Source organism: Trichoplusia ni, chromosome 5 (assembly GCF_003590095.1).
Source record: "Trichoplusia ni isolate ovarian cell line Hi5 chromosome 5, tn1, whole genome shotgun sequence".
Classification (NCBI taxonomy): Eukaryota; Metazoa; Arthropoda; class Insecta; order Lepidoptera; family Noctuidae; genus Trichoplusia; species Trichoplusia ni.
In genome coordinates this window covers 2,488,680-2,506,247 of record NC_039482.1, presented here as the reverse complement: position 1 = coordinate 2,506,247, position 17,568 = coordinate 2,488,680, and the positions used below count along the sequence as shown (strand labels likewise).

Below are 17,568 nucleotides of genomic sequence, written 5' to 3'. Positions count from 1 at the left end.
AACTGAATAAATTTAAATACACTTTCATATCCATTTCGTGGGTGTGATCACAATGCGCGTTATGAATTGCTATGTATTTTCGCGCACTGACTAAATGCGGTATACGTACTAAGTCAATTCCAGCTCACATTTTCACAAATGATGTTCTAATATGCATTATGCGTAAAATGTTCTACTAAAATACATACATACATACCTATTTTAAGTTAACTCAATCAGGCACAAATCAAATGCTGGTGCTCATTACACAAACATTTGTTTTTGGTGGGAATGGAACCCATAACCTCCGGTAGAGCAGTCTAACCAAAGGGCCAGTGGTGGTGGTGTCTCTACTCGGATTTAAACTTACGACTCTCTGAAAGTCACCTGTTAAACCTTATTTACCTAGGAATATAAAATTCTTTTATAAGTAGATAGTTTCTTAGCTATAGGTAACCTTTGTTATGTAAACCGTGAACAGCTAACAATGTTGCAAAACTATTGTGCCTATTATATCCTATATCTTCGACATTTTGATCCCTGACCTCTGTTTCTACTAAGTATGCACCGACATACAATTTGAACAAAGGTGTTTATGCAGATATTGGAAAAGATTTCAGAAAGCATAAATGTACCTGATTCAGTTTTATGTTTATATCCTTATCTCGATTGCGTTTTATTTCAATGCTGATCTACTTTGTACCTAAACAGAATAGATCTTGAACTAAGATAACTCCAAAAAGTACTAAGTATAATAGATTTATTTGGAACTAACATTTGTCCTCATTGCTCACGTCGATATACTTAGTAAGACTATACTTAGTAAGTATGCACCTACATGAGCCTGGCAACAGGCTTTTTATGAAGTAGAATTTTAGTCTTAATCCTACTTGTCAAAAACAATTTTTTTTTAATCAGCCTGTCTAAGATCCCTCTCACAAAAACCTTCCCATTCTCCTTCCAAAACACTATCTTTTGCAATTGCTACATTCAATGTTATTATATTTCATAGTAATTTATCAAGACACATGGCATGATAAAAAAATATTTGTTCAACAAATTATTGCCGTAAGTACTGAATACAAAGTCCTTGTCTTCGTCCCACCCAGTCCGGCTTTTTTACCCAGATTTGCGGCTAAGATGTGTACTCCAGTCGTAGAGATTGTGTCTCAAATCAAATATGTATATGGAATAGTCAATACTTACTAAATTGCAGGTATAAACCGAGTTCCATTGATATTACAATAGTTTCCTAATGTACATACATCGGGTGTATAATTAGAGCTTGTTGGATTACTGATGCGGAACTGGGCGGAGTAGACCATACATTCAGGCCAATCAGTCTCTTTTCCGCATCAGTGGAAAGAGTGTAAAAAAGATTTCTTGCACTACGATTGGCCATATTTTTACGGTCCGCTGCGTTACTGAATACGTATCCTAAGGCATGGTGGACGGTACACGACTATTATATTTTTGTAAGGCGTATAATCATCGTAAAGAGGCGAGAAAAGAACTAGAAGTATAAGCGCGAATAAGACAGAAATCTGTCATGACCTTTCCGCGCCCTGACCCATCTGTTTAGTATTGCGAAACTTCTTTACGTCTTGCGAGATTTATTTTAAATAATGCGCCCGTATAAGGCTAAGGCTTTTTTTGGCATAATAAGAACTTCGTAATTCGTAAACTGTTCGTGTTTTCTACTATTTGGGATAAGGAAACAGGGTAGAAATAATAAACACACAGACCTTTATAATAATTTATTTAAGATATCTTTTGGTTACACCTTATACATGATCTTTACGACAGTTAGTGGATTTTAGACAGGATTTAAATTTAGTAAATCATTGAAACTGATACCAGAATACAAAATATAAAATGTTAGTTTAACGTGACCAGACATACTAAATAAGTACAGTAACGCGTGTCTACACAATGTCTTACAAATATGTAACTAAATACGTGAATACCACACTTGTCGCAGTTGAAAATTATTTTTACATTCAATTTAACGACATTTAGAACATCGACGAGGTATAACGTAGGTTTCATGAACACAATTATATAAAGCGTATATTTTATTACAACATTTAATCATAACTTAACTTAAACCTCTCTCATTGATCTAATCACTCTCCGAATAAATAATGTGTTTGGTCAGCTAAGGTCAATCGTCGCCAATGCGGTGTCCCGCTGCCTCTAGACAACGTCTACCACTCGAACCCCCCACAAAACATCTACATTATTTTGGCTAACTACTCCCACAGCTTCTATAACATTCACGACTTGCCTCTGCGTGCTGTCTTGTGATTTGTAACAACTTTAATACGCTATAACAGTTTTGTTATCATTATTATTGCAAACGGTTATGTGACTTACTCAGGTACATATTGTAAACCACAGAGTGCAGGCAAATATCAATCCATTTATTGTCAATGAACAGTTTCTCTTTAAAATCTTTTATACATATTGTCTTAAGTAGTTATTATAGTTTTTATGTAATTAAACATATTATAACAAACTTTTAGGTAAGTTTGTAGGTCATGAATGTGTGAGTTTTTTGAAGTTGACAATAAATCGAACGATTGGTGATTACTTTTACTTTCTTCCTTTCAGTATTAGGAAACAATCTACGCAGAACAAGTGTAGGGTTTATTTTAACAAAATGTGTCAATCTTAATAATTTAGTGATATTATTTTGAATTAGGCCCAGATTTATAAAAAAGGTAACATAGATAATGTATACATAGATACCGTATTGTTTTTAGTTGTAACTGCCGAAATGTTCTCATATACGATAGACTGCACTATCACGTCTATCACAATGTAATACATTTGTTGCGTGTAAGTGATACTGTTTATGCTAACACTCTGTTTATGCGTCAGCCTTTTTGCAAAAACCTTCGGTGCACTAACAACAAACGAAAAATATACGTAATGTGTTTTATTGCATAAATTATTTTTATATAGCGTTTCCAGGAGGCCTGTTTTGCAAAAAAGCTGGGTATTGAAGCTAAATCTTTAAGTTGTATTACTTTTGTATGCTTCAAAAGCACGACGAATATACCATGAATCAATGTAATTCATATATTTTGAATTTTAATCTACTTTAACCGTAATATAATTATTTACATTGGGCTCGATGCCATTTGTATATTCAGACTTTTGAGTAATGTCTTTCAATATGGGTATTTTATCTATAACTTTATTTTTAAACATTTTGTTACAACCCCAAAATTTGTTTTAGATTTATACGATTAATTATGATAAGAAGCGCTGGTGAGTTGTCTTCTATACATTTTTATAATATTTCGTTACTTGCATACAGTAATGCATATTATTTTCATGATATAATGTGACCAGAGGTTATTTCTCGTCAGAAATATCTTACATGACTTACGATTATATTTAGTTAGGTGATACTAACTCGTTAAAAATATTAACATTTGCTTCTTTTGCTTACTGTGATGCGTGTCACGCTGTGCTAGCATACACTGTTTGTATCAAAGCATTGTAATCTCCAAGCGAGCAACTAATTAGCCAATAGGCAATATTTTTAACAAGTTAGAAACTTTACAAATGAACATGAAAGGTGCTGGAATATGACCAATATTAACAAGGTGCTAAAACGATTCAAGTGTCTTCAACGAGTAAGTTAATCACCCGATTAGACAAACATCATTAATATAAATATAAGCACTTTGCGCCACGACAAGACTTTATCAACGATACATTATATAATCGGTTCTTTACAGGTATATAACACCATTACACTTCAAAACTATTAACTACTCAGGTCACCGCGGCAATAACGTGGGAATCCACATTGTTTAATTATTACTTGAGATCAAATCAATTAATACAGGTTACACACTAGCGGCTGACTGCCCCTCGCGGCTGACCACTCTTTATTTTGGCCACTCGCGGCGAAACGCTGTTGGATACAAAATGAAAAAGAAAGTGCACAGCCGAGCGTTTCTAGCCACTAGTGTTTAAAGTAAAATAAGTGACATGTTACAATAATGTTTCATTTATCGCGACGGTACTTATGACTACGAACACTAGACTTGAGATCTAAGACGTACTAAAATATTTTTGAGACAATAACATTTACATATCATACTATAAAATGATTTACGAGAGTAATCAAAACGTGCCTGCCTATGTTTGCCAGCGAAATAAACGATGTTAACTATGAAATTCATTAAGGCCTCCTAGTTGACTGAATATTGTATCGGTATTGTTATATCACTCATAAACTCTATTATTGCATGGTTTTTGTTTGCCCGGGTTAGAGGCGAGGTGTTCTTGTATAAGGAAATTATTTAAATGACTACCTTAATATCCCGTTTGCGACGCAAAACAAGTACTTATGTACCTAAGATTTTCATTCACATTATTACCTATCCTATTTATAAATACGCTTGATTTTGTTATGTTCGGCTTGATTCACTCCCGCCTAGACGCAGTTGGGATATGCTTTTGTATATTGCTTTAACATATTCGGCTAAAATTGCTATTATAGAAATCGGAATACTCCAGTTAATATACTCTACGATAAATTATTATGTTAACAGGTACTCATTATAATGAAAGGCACGTGCAGTCGGCGGCGACTGTGTGGAAGTATGCTGTATTATTGGCATGACGTAGCATGCTTATTGTACACTCTGTAAATATAACAACTATACTAAGTACATCCTTATACGAGACCACCCCGCCGAGTCACTACTATCTATTATTATCATTGGTTTCTGCAAGCCAGATTGTGTACACATTGGCCTTGGTAAAATGTCTATTGCCAAAATATATATTAATTTATACTATTCAATCATAAAAGTAAAAAGATCGTATATGGATGCTATCTTAATATTTTCTTTACGAATTATTATCTATACTATTCTATTTAGGTACGGTGGATAAATAAGTTTTTTATTTAAGGCATTCTATTTTAATATGATTCAAAAAACAAGTTAAGAATATAAGTTTTAACATTTTTAAAAGGATTACGTTACATATTACTTATTATCATGTGGGTACTAACTTGCACGTAAATACAAAAGTAACGTTCGGAGGTCTTCGCGCAGACATATACACGCTGCAAAACAAGGTCTGCTAGTGTCAAATCGTCACAAATTAAACATTTACATAACACTATATACATTTAAGAAGTATTTCTACTCGTGCAAAGCACTTGACGATGTCTTAGTCGCGTAAACTTATATTAACAACATATAAATAATAATTCGGAAATAACTTAAAAGATAGGAGAGATATTTTACAATTATTTATCGCTATATTTTAAGGCTACATCTAAAGATAAAAGATTATGACTAGAAATGAGATTTTAAAGATGTTTTACTTAAATACGTGAGTTAACATTTAGAATTTGTATAACACAACACCAATAAAGCGTGCTATTTGTATTATGTTTGTAATTATTGTTCGCACTGAGGTCGATAATAGTCGCTACACTACGCTACGCAACAACCGCTCACCCATCACGAATGTAGCCAATCATTTATAACATACCACGGTACGAGGGTGGATTAAAAATACTTTATAGAACATCGTAAAAATATGTCACAAGAGCGGTTTGCAGTCTATGTCTTATTATTAAGTGTTAAGGGTAATTGTATAAGCTGATTAAAAAATGATATTACTTTTATATTTGTAAAACATCAAATAACCTACTTAGGCACAAACTACATCATATATTTTCTAATATTTAGAATTACAAGTGGTGTTATATGCAAGGGATTAATGTCCCCAAACCAACGCGATTCACAAAATAGACTATTTTAGTGGTTTTCGAAAAACGTTTTAAATTGTTCTTTATTACGATTGTCAAAAATCACTCATATAGCCTATTCCTTACACACAAGCTACTTTCAGTAACTAATGGCAACGAAAATCCATAGTTAGCAGCCATTAGGTTTTGAATAGCGCGAAAACTCGACTATTTCTAAACTAATTTGTACTTTTCCAAATTACATCTACAGCTAAGTTAAGTTTTCAAATATGGAACTTTAGTGTATAATATAATTATGTGTTTTAGAATTCTTTAGCAGTACACACTGTTTCTAGTGGTAGTTGACGTACTTCCTTTTTGAGGTAAGTGGCAAATAAATCCTCATACAGTGAGCGCGGATGTTGGTACATGGCATAATGTCAAATCTCAAAAGTAGACCTAATTCGCTTCACATAAAGTTCTAACTAACTCCTGCAATATTAGCCAAGGAATGTAGGACTAGCGCAAAGCATCCTGTATGACGCATCCACTGGACAGGTAAGGCCTACAGTTCTATAACCATCTACAAAACTTTAATTTTGGACAATTTTGTTTATTGCAGTTCCAGATTATCGTTGCGTTAAGACTTGGTTAATTACTTAATGGACAATCACTATTACATAAATAATATCAATATTGCTTTCTCAAGAATAACCTCTAAAAATATGTTTTAATATTATTTTAATCCACCGTCGTACGTTAAATATAATCTTTGGAACACACACAAGTAAAATGGAACGTTTTTCTTTTGTATATAAATTCATTTATACATTCAAATTAGTCTACTATTAAAATATGATGGGCTATTAGGGTCATTAAAAATGCACCCTACTCCTAATCACATAAAACTCATTTTTACTTGACTAATAAAATGTCATTTTTTAAATATACCTTTTTAAATGATTATGAAAGGGAATTATTTATTAATATTTTATCGAACACTTTTATTTAACTGATTATATTATTTATTGCTATTAAGTTGTACATAATTAACATATTTTAATATTTAACAGGCAGCATGCATCTATAAAATCTTTACTCGACTAAGACAAAGTTGATAAATGTCTATAAAATGATGGCGACCAGTTGGTGGACTGTCCACCGACTGTAAAACACGCAACACAACGAGGCGGACGCAGCAAACAACACCGAGATATGCGATTAACATATATTCACTAATAAAATCACAATAAGTAAATACCCTTAATCTATTCCGAGAAGCCCTGTCCGTGACAAAATACTCTATTAAGCAAAAATATATTAAGGCTTTCATCTTATTGAGGAACCGCTTGTCGCTACAACGAAATTCAACTAATCTTACTTTTAATATGTAATAATAACAAAAATATAAGTGTATATTATACCTACCGTTGGGCTAAATTGTCCTAATGTTTTTATATTTTATATAGCTTCATTAATTAAAAAGTGTGCCCCATTGCCCAGGTTTGAACCCCGAGTAAAAAAGAAACGGGATATTAACAGGGATGTATGCATGTAGCGTAGCTTGGTATCGAATGGGATTCCATTAATTCTGGAACTGATATATTTCTGTTGGTGAACTGTACTACTGTGTACTTTTTTTATAATTTGTCTGAAATTTAGTCGGGTTTATGTTGAGTTTGAGAAATAATTGTTTGCAGTTTAGGTGGGTTGGTGGTTGTAAGCTTACTGCACCCACGAGGCCGGCACCCACAGCGGCTCGGACTGCACGCGCCACGCCGCCTTCAGCAGCTGCGACAGCGCGCTCGCTAGCTCGTCGTTCACAATCTCCTCATCGAACATGTACCCATACAGGAAGTTTATGCGATTCGAAGATCTCAAGATTTCGGAGAACTCTTCATCCTGAAATAGTAAAAAAAAAGCAGTTATATTTGTTTGAGTAAGATCAGTTGAGTTATTAAAAACAACTGCTCTAAGTAGAAGGGCTGTGTTAAATGTGGAGATTTATTAGCAGTTCAAAAGTTTAGGTTACACGCAGCACAAAAATATAATCCTTTAGGAGCAATGGAGGAATAGCAAATGTTATTAATTTTTATTGTTGGATGCGATTCTTTATCTTTTGTTTTGGGGATAACAAATTCGCTTGATGTCATTGCTAAAAAATAATACTAAGTCTTGACTACTTAATAGCAGTTTATCTCGACTTTCATTGTCCATATAAAGGCAAAAATACTTAGCATTTTTTTACAGCTGTCGTGCTTAATTGTTAGTCGAATACATAAACAACGCACAGCAAAACGTCGCTCTAATCATTGTAATTCTCAAGTGGAACGCTACTTAGATTAATACCGTTTTTTAATACGGGCGTAACCGCCTGGCCTATACTACTTTTTTACCCACCATTGTCACTATCTCTCTTAGCGCAAAGCGTATGTAAATGAATTGTATTTGATTGAGAATCACATTTGAGCTTACGTTTTAAATATCAATCAGGGTTTTTGGGGCATATCTGGAATAATAGAGGACATTACGCAAAGCTAGAGCTGCTCGGCGTAGAGTGCGCCACAAGCACATACAGTAAACAAACCGCCATATTACACATGGATGATGTAAAGAAACAGCTTCGCGAACGATTGGCTTTTGGTGGTTGTTTACTGTATGTGCTAGTGCTTCTCTCTGGTGACGGAACATTGCAGTATTATCAGAATCCTGTATTGGTACTTACTGTAAAGGGTCGCGAGCAGTCCTTGTCGAAGGTGGAGCGGGCGTTGGCGGCGCAGCGCGTGACGGCGAGGCGCTCCTGCGAGGGAGGCCGCACGAACACGATGTAAGGGCGCAGACGGGCCGTGCGCAACATCTTCAGCGCCTGCCAGTGCGGGGACAGCACGCAGACGCGACCTCCAACCAAACGACAAGCTTTCAACTAGCGAATATGAGACTAGATATGAAAAATTAATAGATTAAAAAAATCTAAATAAACACGTTTCTAAATGTCAAACTTTATCAAATTTCTCAGTTATTATAGCTTTAAATTGCATTGTCATCGGGTTTGAAGCTACCTTGAAAATTTCAGCTTGCTAGCTTATCGGAAAGTGCCTCATACGTGCCAGAACGACAAACAAACAAGAAAGTGAGTTTATAAAAACGTTGGAACAATATGAATGTACTAGCTGCCTTGCGGTTTTTCTTTTGTTCGACTCGCGACCCGTATAATATTATTGTAAATAAAAGTGTTTGTAGAATTCCATTTAGAACCGAACTGAGATTTCGAATCATAGTTTTTTAAACTCTTTTCAATATCGAATTTAAGAAAATCTTTGATTAGATATTACCGACATTTAATGGTCGTTTTTTGAAGTCTCCAATTGTCAATGCGTTTCAGAATATACAAAGGTTCTTTTTAACGAAATAAATAATATCTTTATTAATTTAATGTTACAGTACACTGTACAGTATATTATATAATTACAGTACTTAAACTGTTTAAATTAAATCTATGATAGTTATTTTTATCTGGGGCTGCATGAACGATATCGTAATCAAACATGACTTAAATATTCGTAAAACTTAAATGGTCGTGGCGCGGGGCGGCACAAAAATTAAATTTCAGCGAAGAAGTAATTTTTTTCAAAATTTTAAAATTACTGAAGCCATAGAAAGGGAAAATGTCAAAGTCCAATATTATTGTTTCCTGAACCCTGAGACAGACTAGTGTGTCGTGACGTGTCGTGGCACGTCAGAAGCAAATCACTTGCATTCATTTAAAATGGTTAGACTCATTTGTAGGTTGTGGCTTATGGAGCGACACGATATAATAAAATATAGTTTGTTTTCGTCTATATTTTACTTTTACTTGTTGTACGCAAAAGATAAATTGTAATAAAACAATATCTAGAATGTAATTCTCACTAATTTTTTCGAAAGGATTTCTCCCAGATCTTAACATCCTGGACTCTAGGATATTAGATAAGTTGTATTTCTTTAAAATATGTTTAATTGTTTATCATTCAAAATGGTAATAAATAATATATATCGTCAAATACAGTTTTCAACTGATATACGATTAGCGGACTAAAATTCGACAACGCTTTTATAAATTTATGTATCTATAGCGCAAACTAATAGATAAACTAGATTTTGAAGACTTTTAGAAACCAGGCATAAAAGGTTTTCGCAGACGCGCACTAGTTATAGGTATTTTTGAAATATGTTTTACTTTTAGGTTCTACAATGAGCATAATAAATGTAGGATACTGGGAGAAAGTCATTAACCCGAGAAGTTAAAATATTAATTATCACAAATTGTATTAGCAACTTGGTAAAATGAGAGACGAGAGACATTAAATTTGATCGCAAAGGCAGCTACTTTCAGGTAAACAGTTATTATTTAATTTAGCGTAGTTTAGGCAAAGTATCAACATGTCGCGCTATTCCCAACGGACGTCATTTGTTAAACAACTTTTTCAGTACGCAGTCAGTAAATAACACTAGTTACCAGAATTGATGATGGTTTCCACACTTTCAGCGGTCGTTCCGTACAAGTTCCCTTTGTATTCGCCGTGTTCAATGAACTTCCCTTCCGCTATATCTTGCTCCATTTTCTCACGACTCACAAACACATAGTCTCTACCGTTTTGCTCACTCGACTTTTGTGTTCGAGATGTAACTGGAAATGTAACGTAAAATATATTTTACAACTTGATTACGATAAATCGCATTAGGCGTAGCAATTGACTGCTGAGAAATCTTGAAGTTTAAAGAATAATTGTAAGTAGGCATTGAGGTTAGGTTATGGCGCTATAGTCAGGTAGTAGAACTCACATGGCACCGGCGTGACGTACTTGTCGGGGTCGGTGGCGATGAGCCGGCGGCGCAACTCGTTGCGGCCGACCCCGGGCGCGCCCACCAACACCAGGGGCCTCACTAGCCCCGGCCGCGGGTAAAGCCGCGCTACCTCTTCATACGTCGGAATCATTTCCCGATCAAAATCATCATTTTCTGTAATATCATATATAACTTTTTTCACTTTGGGTGTGGACTTGCAAGGTAGGAGTGCGGTGGCCGTCGGTGTCGGTGAGCATGGTGTTTTCGGAGCACAGTCAGAGTTTGCAGCGGACGGACTGCAAAGGGCCGGCTTGCCTGCGCCGAGCATGCAAAATGGGTAAATGATAATGGTAGTGAGATGAACAACAAACATGCAAACAATAAACAAAGGTTACTACATATTCACATGTATTAACGCACAACATAGAAACATTCGCTATTAGCCAATATGTCATTATCGCTCGTTGTAGCAGTATAGTCAGATATATACTGTAACTTACCATCCATTGTTTGTGGGTCTGTTTGTCTTTCATGGATAATGCGACCTTCTTGTAGCGCTCTCGACGGTATTAGCCCTGCTCTCATCACTCTGTCACCTTCTCTTCGGGCTTGCCACCTAAAAAACAAAAAACAATATTAAAAAGAAAACACTTTCAGAAGAAAATAATTTAAAGTTCTAGAACTTGCCAATATGCATCATCCTGGGAAACTATGTGTAAAACATCGCCTTTCTTAAAATCGAGTCCGGCCTCCTTGCACGGTATGTATGGGTCCTCCGAGGAATTATAGTTGAACAGAGCGCGAACTCTCACTTTACTTTCTCGTGAGCCTCCTTTTCCGAAAGATGGTACCAACTTAAATGTAATAGTGCCCTCGGAACTTTGCTGTAAATATGATAAAATTTAAAGAGACGAGAAGTGGGTGACTTGTAGGGTATTTGACTAAATCTTATATAATAAATCTGTTCAGTCCGTCAGAAAGAAATTTTTCACATCAGGAAGTTTAAAAGCACTTAAGATGATGAAATGTACGGTAGTGGCAGCTAGAAACCTCCTTTGCTGGTAAAAAAGTACTGGTATATGACGTCACACGAGATTTAAAATCACTGTATCGCTACATTTTTTCTTAGCGCGATGAAAGAAAAAATACGTAACCAATATTTTTTTTTAATTCTGTCTGATGGACTTAACAATTTTTTTTTGTCAAATACCCTATTAACGTATGTGTATGTTAGATGACGTCGTACCAGTATCGACAGCACGTCGGCCGGCGTCTTGTTCTCCACGCTAATACCGTTGACCTCGATAACTTCGTCTCCGGCGTGTATCAGCCCAGATCTGTCGGCCGCCCCGCCGTGCATAACTCGAGCTATTACTATTTTCCCGGTCTCTTCATCTGTTTTTATTGTTGCGCCCTATCGTACACAACATGTCTCAATATTGATGGCGACAACGTGGTGATCTATTTTTGTTATTAATTTAAACTTCAATCATACCGTAGTCGATATACCCAAGTTTAGGTGATAAGAGAATTATATATTTTCATTATAAGTGATGAAATCATGCCTGGTCAGAGCACGTACTTAGGGTCGATTCGTATGATTTATTGGACTAGATTAAAGAAATAAATTATAATAACAATACACTATGCGAAAACGAAAGACAGGTTAGGTAGATAATAAAAATAATAAACAAGATGTATTGTGTGGGGTATCGTGTAACAAACAAAACATTATAAAAATGATGTGTACTGGACAACACAATACAAATTGCATCGGCATCTAGAGATAGCAGCTAATCATTGTCAACTCGGAGACTTGGCAGCGATGAAGAATAACAAAGACGGAAGAACATCAACAAGACAAATTAAAAAATAGGTGAATGCGTATACGTACACTATGTGGAAGGACGAACATAATCGGAAGCATTCAAATAAGGAGCGAAATAAACTAGACAACACGTTACAATACTTACCACTATTGGCTCTGCACTCTGTGCTCCACCCTTTTAATAGAAAAATACATTCAATATACCCTAAATGTTGCGTAACACTGTGTCTTACTTATAGCCTACCTATAGTAACACAAATCTATTCCTACCCAGTCTCAAGTACACTAACATAATATCAGCGGAACTGTACTGTCATCAACGTACACTTACAAAAATAAATATAATATTTCCAATATATAATATATTATCATAGCAAACACTTTCACCTATATCACAATTTTATTGCGTCCAATAAACATATTTAGCTGCTATTTCTAAATGAATTTACTGCTTTTAATCTTTTAACTGTCAAGTTGCAATATATTATTGATAGTGTTAAATCTTACCAAAGGTTCGTCACTTTTTACTAATTGGACAATTTTGACAGTCTCTTCTTCATCGTCAAGTTCCGGTGGAACATCAGGTAGGTGTGGGTAATAGTCTTTTTGGGCGACAGCATCGTGAGTGCATAGTATGGCCTGGAAATAAAGTAAAACAGTCACGGAATTGGTTGCGCGACAAAATACGACATGAAAAACAATAGTTGATTCGGTTTTGGCATTCAGATGCAAATAAAACCCTCTTGTTTTCGGATCGCAAAATGTTTAACAACACATTGACAAAACATGTGTACTTACTTGAAAATGTGGTTTCTGCAACAAGCTGAGTAGCTCCCCATATTCCTTAGAGACTGCGACAACATCGTGAAGTAACTCAAACACCTCGAGAGTTACTTGCATAGCATTTGACAGGAGAGGATAAAACTTGTCATCTTTGCCTTTGGCTACGATTTTATTGTGTACTTGTACTAAAGCGTGGAGTTGCTTGGATTGAAGCAGTTCACTCAAAAACGCGACGTCTTCTCCGCCTGACTGGACTTCTTTTAGGGAAGTTAACAGTCGCGTGAGTGCTACAAGAACAACAACATTATTTAGAAATGCTCAGCGATACTTTACTGATATAAGACAGTATACGCAGTATACGCATTAAATGCGCGATACAATGTTTTTCAATAAATGATGGTAAGGCAAGGACTTATACACCTATACAATTAGGTACTGTCTGTATCCGGAAAGCACATAACGTAGTAGAACGAAGCTCAAACCGCGTATTATCGTCTACTTCGTCAAGAGTATAGATATAGGTCCCGGATCCATATCTCAGCGGTTTTCCAATCTTGAGGTAATATTTAAGGTCAGTGGACTTCAATAACCACTACTCGGATACATTTTATAGCTACTTCACTGCCTGTAAGGATGAGATCCAAATCCCCGAATAATGTAATAATAGATTGGATAGATCAATGAACCGACGACCGTAGTGTCGTGAAACGAACATTACTTACGAATATTTTATTAGTCCAAATGTAAGGTAACTATTTTGCTTAGTTTTTGTGCTTTAAATTTCGAAATTTATAGAGGTGACTGCTTTTTAACAAAGAAATACAATGTATAAGTTTTTACTAAATAACACCTTATTCTCTACCTTCTAAACTGTCTTCAATTTATTTAAGACTAGCTTGAAATACTAATAGCCTGCATCGATAGTATACGGTATTGATTAGCTAAACGTTAAATAATATAGGGTCGAAATGTTGGTTTCGACCTGTTAAAGCTTGAGGCAAATTATTGATTTCCTACTTACGCGACCCTGAAACAATGTATTGACTTTGAGGTAAACACTTTATACTGATAACGTAGTAACGTACATACTAAAATAAGAACACGCTATATCGCTTTTTCCTTGAATAAATCGCAAACAAGAGCTTCTTTAAGTTCGCTGAATTATCTGTATAATAATTTACGAAAATCAATCTGAAGTATGTTAATACTAGCTATCCCCGCGGGCCTGACCGCTACAAATGGAAAATGATCCCACGGGAATATAAAATCTGGAAGAAATCTATCGTAATCTGTGTACCAAGTTCGTCTAAGTGGTTTTTGCGTGAAAGAGGTACAAACATCCATACATGCATACATACAAACTTTCGCCTTTATAATATTAGTAGGATAGAACAACTGACAAAACCATTTTTTTAATATGTATTATAAATAAAATATTGTTATAATGCAGTCAAATAATACCAGAGTATTTTATACATATATTCCACTAATGATCAGAGGGCTGGTTCCTAATTTGCACAATGAAATAGAAATGCTGCCAGCCATCTGTCGTCTGTCTTTCAAAATGATTATGATTGAAATGATTTTAGATTTTTATTTTAGTGCTTTATAAATAGTTATATAGAGTATAAATTTAATTTATTATAGTTTTAACATTCAAAATATAAGGTAAGGTATTGCATTCCTCTAGGACTTCTTTACCATTTGTCATCTCTTTAAAATTATTAATATCACCTCCTAGTACCTAATTTTACAAAGGATTCATACACATTCTTTTACACTTCAGATATATAGAATACCCAAGAAAGAAGGATAAATCATTTCCCTAAAATAAGTAATTAACTTACATGTTATAATCGGGTTTTACGTTTAGTTTCACTGGCAAGTTTAGATTGGACACAGACATATGAATAATTTGTTCATGAATGTGAGTTAAGCTGACTTAGTTAAGCTGTGTGCGGAGGGATGCAGACAATTTATCTAGTCTTCAGTGTTTTCAAGTATGATAAAAAGGCATAAAGTATATATTTTGAAGTTCATGAGTAATTTAAGATAAACAGATTAAGACATATAGCAGTATCACAGAACATCTATAATATTGATCACCAAACTTGTTCCGGAATGATTTCCATTATTTCATTTTGTCCCAATTTTGGACTATTAATCTCCGACAAGTTTCCACAAATTGTTAGTTTACCACTCAAAATAGAAAACAAAGTAAATAGAAGGTAATTTAAAGACTTTTGTATATCTAGACTAATATTTTTTTTAATGGGAAATTATGTATATATCAAACATCACTAATTTTGTGAAAGGATTGGTGAATTAATCAATTTTCTCAATTCAACAATTTACAAGCAAACATGAATGGCACAGATGCTATACATATAATAACTACTTATTGATATTATTATTTGTATCTCTTTATAGTCACGGGATCACTTCATGTGAAGAGACCCGGTCCTTTTTAAAGGCTTGCATGGGGACACAGGTCCAACATGTAGAGGCCTTGTTGAGAATTTTAATCTAATATGTGATGGGGTATCTACTAGGGATCATTCACCTCCGCTCTATGGGAGAACGGGCATGGAGAATCCAAAGTAGATACAAAACTATTGCAAGAATGTGTGTATGAACAATTAGGCTATTATATTATGATAAGTTATGTGGACCAGTTAGTTGGATTTTCCAGAAAACTATGACACCTGCCTCTCTACACATGGTAATGTAAATAAATTGGCAGGCGGTGACTCGCCACTCACTAGATGGGCCCCCTATGATACCGTCACGATTGACAGCAGGTGGGCAACACCAGTGCGAGCGGCTAGGGGTGTAGAGAGGTGCGACACCGATTTCACCATCGCGGGTCACAGACCCGGAGCGGGTTTCCTCGTTATTACGCCATTAGACACTTCCACCCCCGAGCATATAGCTCTAGCGACCCCTCTCTAGCCAGCCAGTTAAGGCAAGAAAGAGCTGGGAGTCCCCATAAAGGGTGACCCCCTGGGGCATTCAGGTTCCGTTGTGTCGCTACTCACAAACAGCTCGCCACAAGCTGCCCTGCGGATGTATGCTCCTACATAGACCTTCAGATACATTTTTTTATTTATATTTCAAGGTTTGAAAAAGCATACTAATATGCCCTCTGGTCTTGCGTTATTCCCATGGAGAGAGAGAACGACTAGCCCCGAGGGGTATATTATTATTTGTATCTCTTTATAGTCACGGGATCACTTCATGTGAAGAGACCCGGTCCTTTTTAAAGGCTTGCACGGGGACACAGGTCCAACATGTAGAGGCCTTGTTGAGAATTTTAATCTAACCCCGAGGGGTATATTATTATTATTATTATTGATATTAAAGTGGATGGATTGTTTTTTTTACAAAACCTTACTTTATCTGATATTTTTAGGGGGATGATTAGAAAACCTGTTTTAAAAAATATTGTTGCAAGAGATGTGTTTTAAAATTGTGTTAAAATAGTCTTAACTAGAAAATGCTTTATACATACCTGGGTCCCACAGCTCACTTGAGGGGTCCATATTTACAAACAGGTGCAAAAAAATTGTAGTCTTCCGAATAAAAAGACATTCAGCTATGTGTTTCTTTTTAGTGCCACAGACAGTTACAGATGCAATTCGAGGATAACAAATTATAGCCGCGCCCTAGCTGTCCGATTACGAGTAATTTGGACTTAATTAAACAATGAACAGAATTTAATATGATGAGTATTGCTTCCGTATTGCTGACCAGCTGTAATCTGTATACTTCTTTAGTTCTTGTTCGTGTAACTATTACTTCTTACATTCTTGCAATGCTTTACGGTTTAAACAAGATTTTAACCAAATACTGCTTTTATAAAATTGGTGTATCTTAAAAGAAATATGTTGTTAGATGAACAGAACAGCGCGTAACGGACAAATCAAGTCAAGTAACCGAATATGAGTATTGCACAGTACAAGGCGGCGACTTAGTGTATATAGTTCTAATATTCTATAATAATACTGTGGTCAGTCACGGTCCGGCCTACTATACTATAATGTATTTCAACTTGAATACAGTACTGGGAATTTACTCCGATTTAATGTACTTTGTGGCTGTATTGTATATGTATTTACTAGTATATTTATATGTTCTAGTCTACACCTCTACACTCGAAATGTCAAATAAAAATCAATACTCAACCATGATAATAATGCGTTCGTTTTAAAACTATCTCTCTCGGCTTTAAAATAAGCGAACAATTATTTTATATTTTTATTTGATACCAATTAATTATGCAAAACTTATAATTAATGTTTATTACTTGAATATGTTTTGGTAAAAAAAACACTAAAAAGGAATAAAATGTTTTTTCTTGAGAATAATTCTTTTTTAATAAGGCAAATCTTTGCATAACAACAATAATTCCCTGTTTCTATTTGTA

At 35.2% G+C, this 17,568-nt stretch overlaps 1 protein-coding gene across 3 annotated transcripts; it reads right to left on the bottom strand.

Moving 5' to 3' along the window:
• Nucleotides 1-6,710: 6,710 nt before the first annotated feature.
• LOC113494043 (MAGUK p55 subfamily member 7) lies at nt 6,711-17,390 on the bottom strand. 3 transcript variants are annotated; one of them, XM_026872173.1, is made up of 11 exons: nt 16,654-17,390; nt 13,158-13,429; nt 12,867-12,998; nt 12,505-12,534; nt 11,778-11,945; nt 11,219-11,415; nt 11,032-11,147; nt 10,529-10,846; nt 10,203-10,373; nt 8,433-8,605; nt 6,711-7,609 (listed from the first exon to the last, which is right to left on the bottom strand). In XM_026872173.1, the coding sequence occupies exons 1-11, from the start codon at nt 16,682-16,684 to the stop codon at nt 7,433-7,435; spliced, it is 1,785 nt and encodes a 594-aa protein (XP_026727974.1). In that variant the 5' UTR covers nt 16,685-17,390; the 3' UTR covers nt 6,711-7,432. The 3 variants fall into 3 exon arrangements, with proteins under 3 accessions (XP_026727974.1, XP_026727976.1, XP_026727975.1); XM_026872175.1 differs by having other exon boundaries at nt 10,529-10,705; XM_026872174.1 differs by lacking the exon at nt 12,505-12,534.
• Nucleotides 17,391-17,568: the final 178 nt, after the last annotated feature.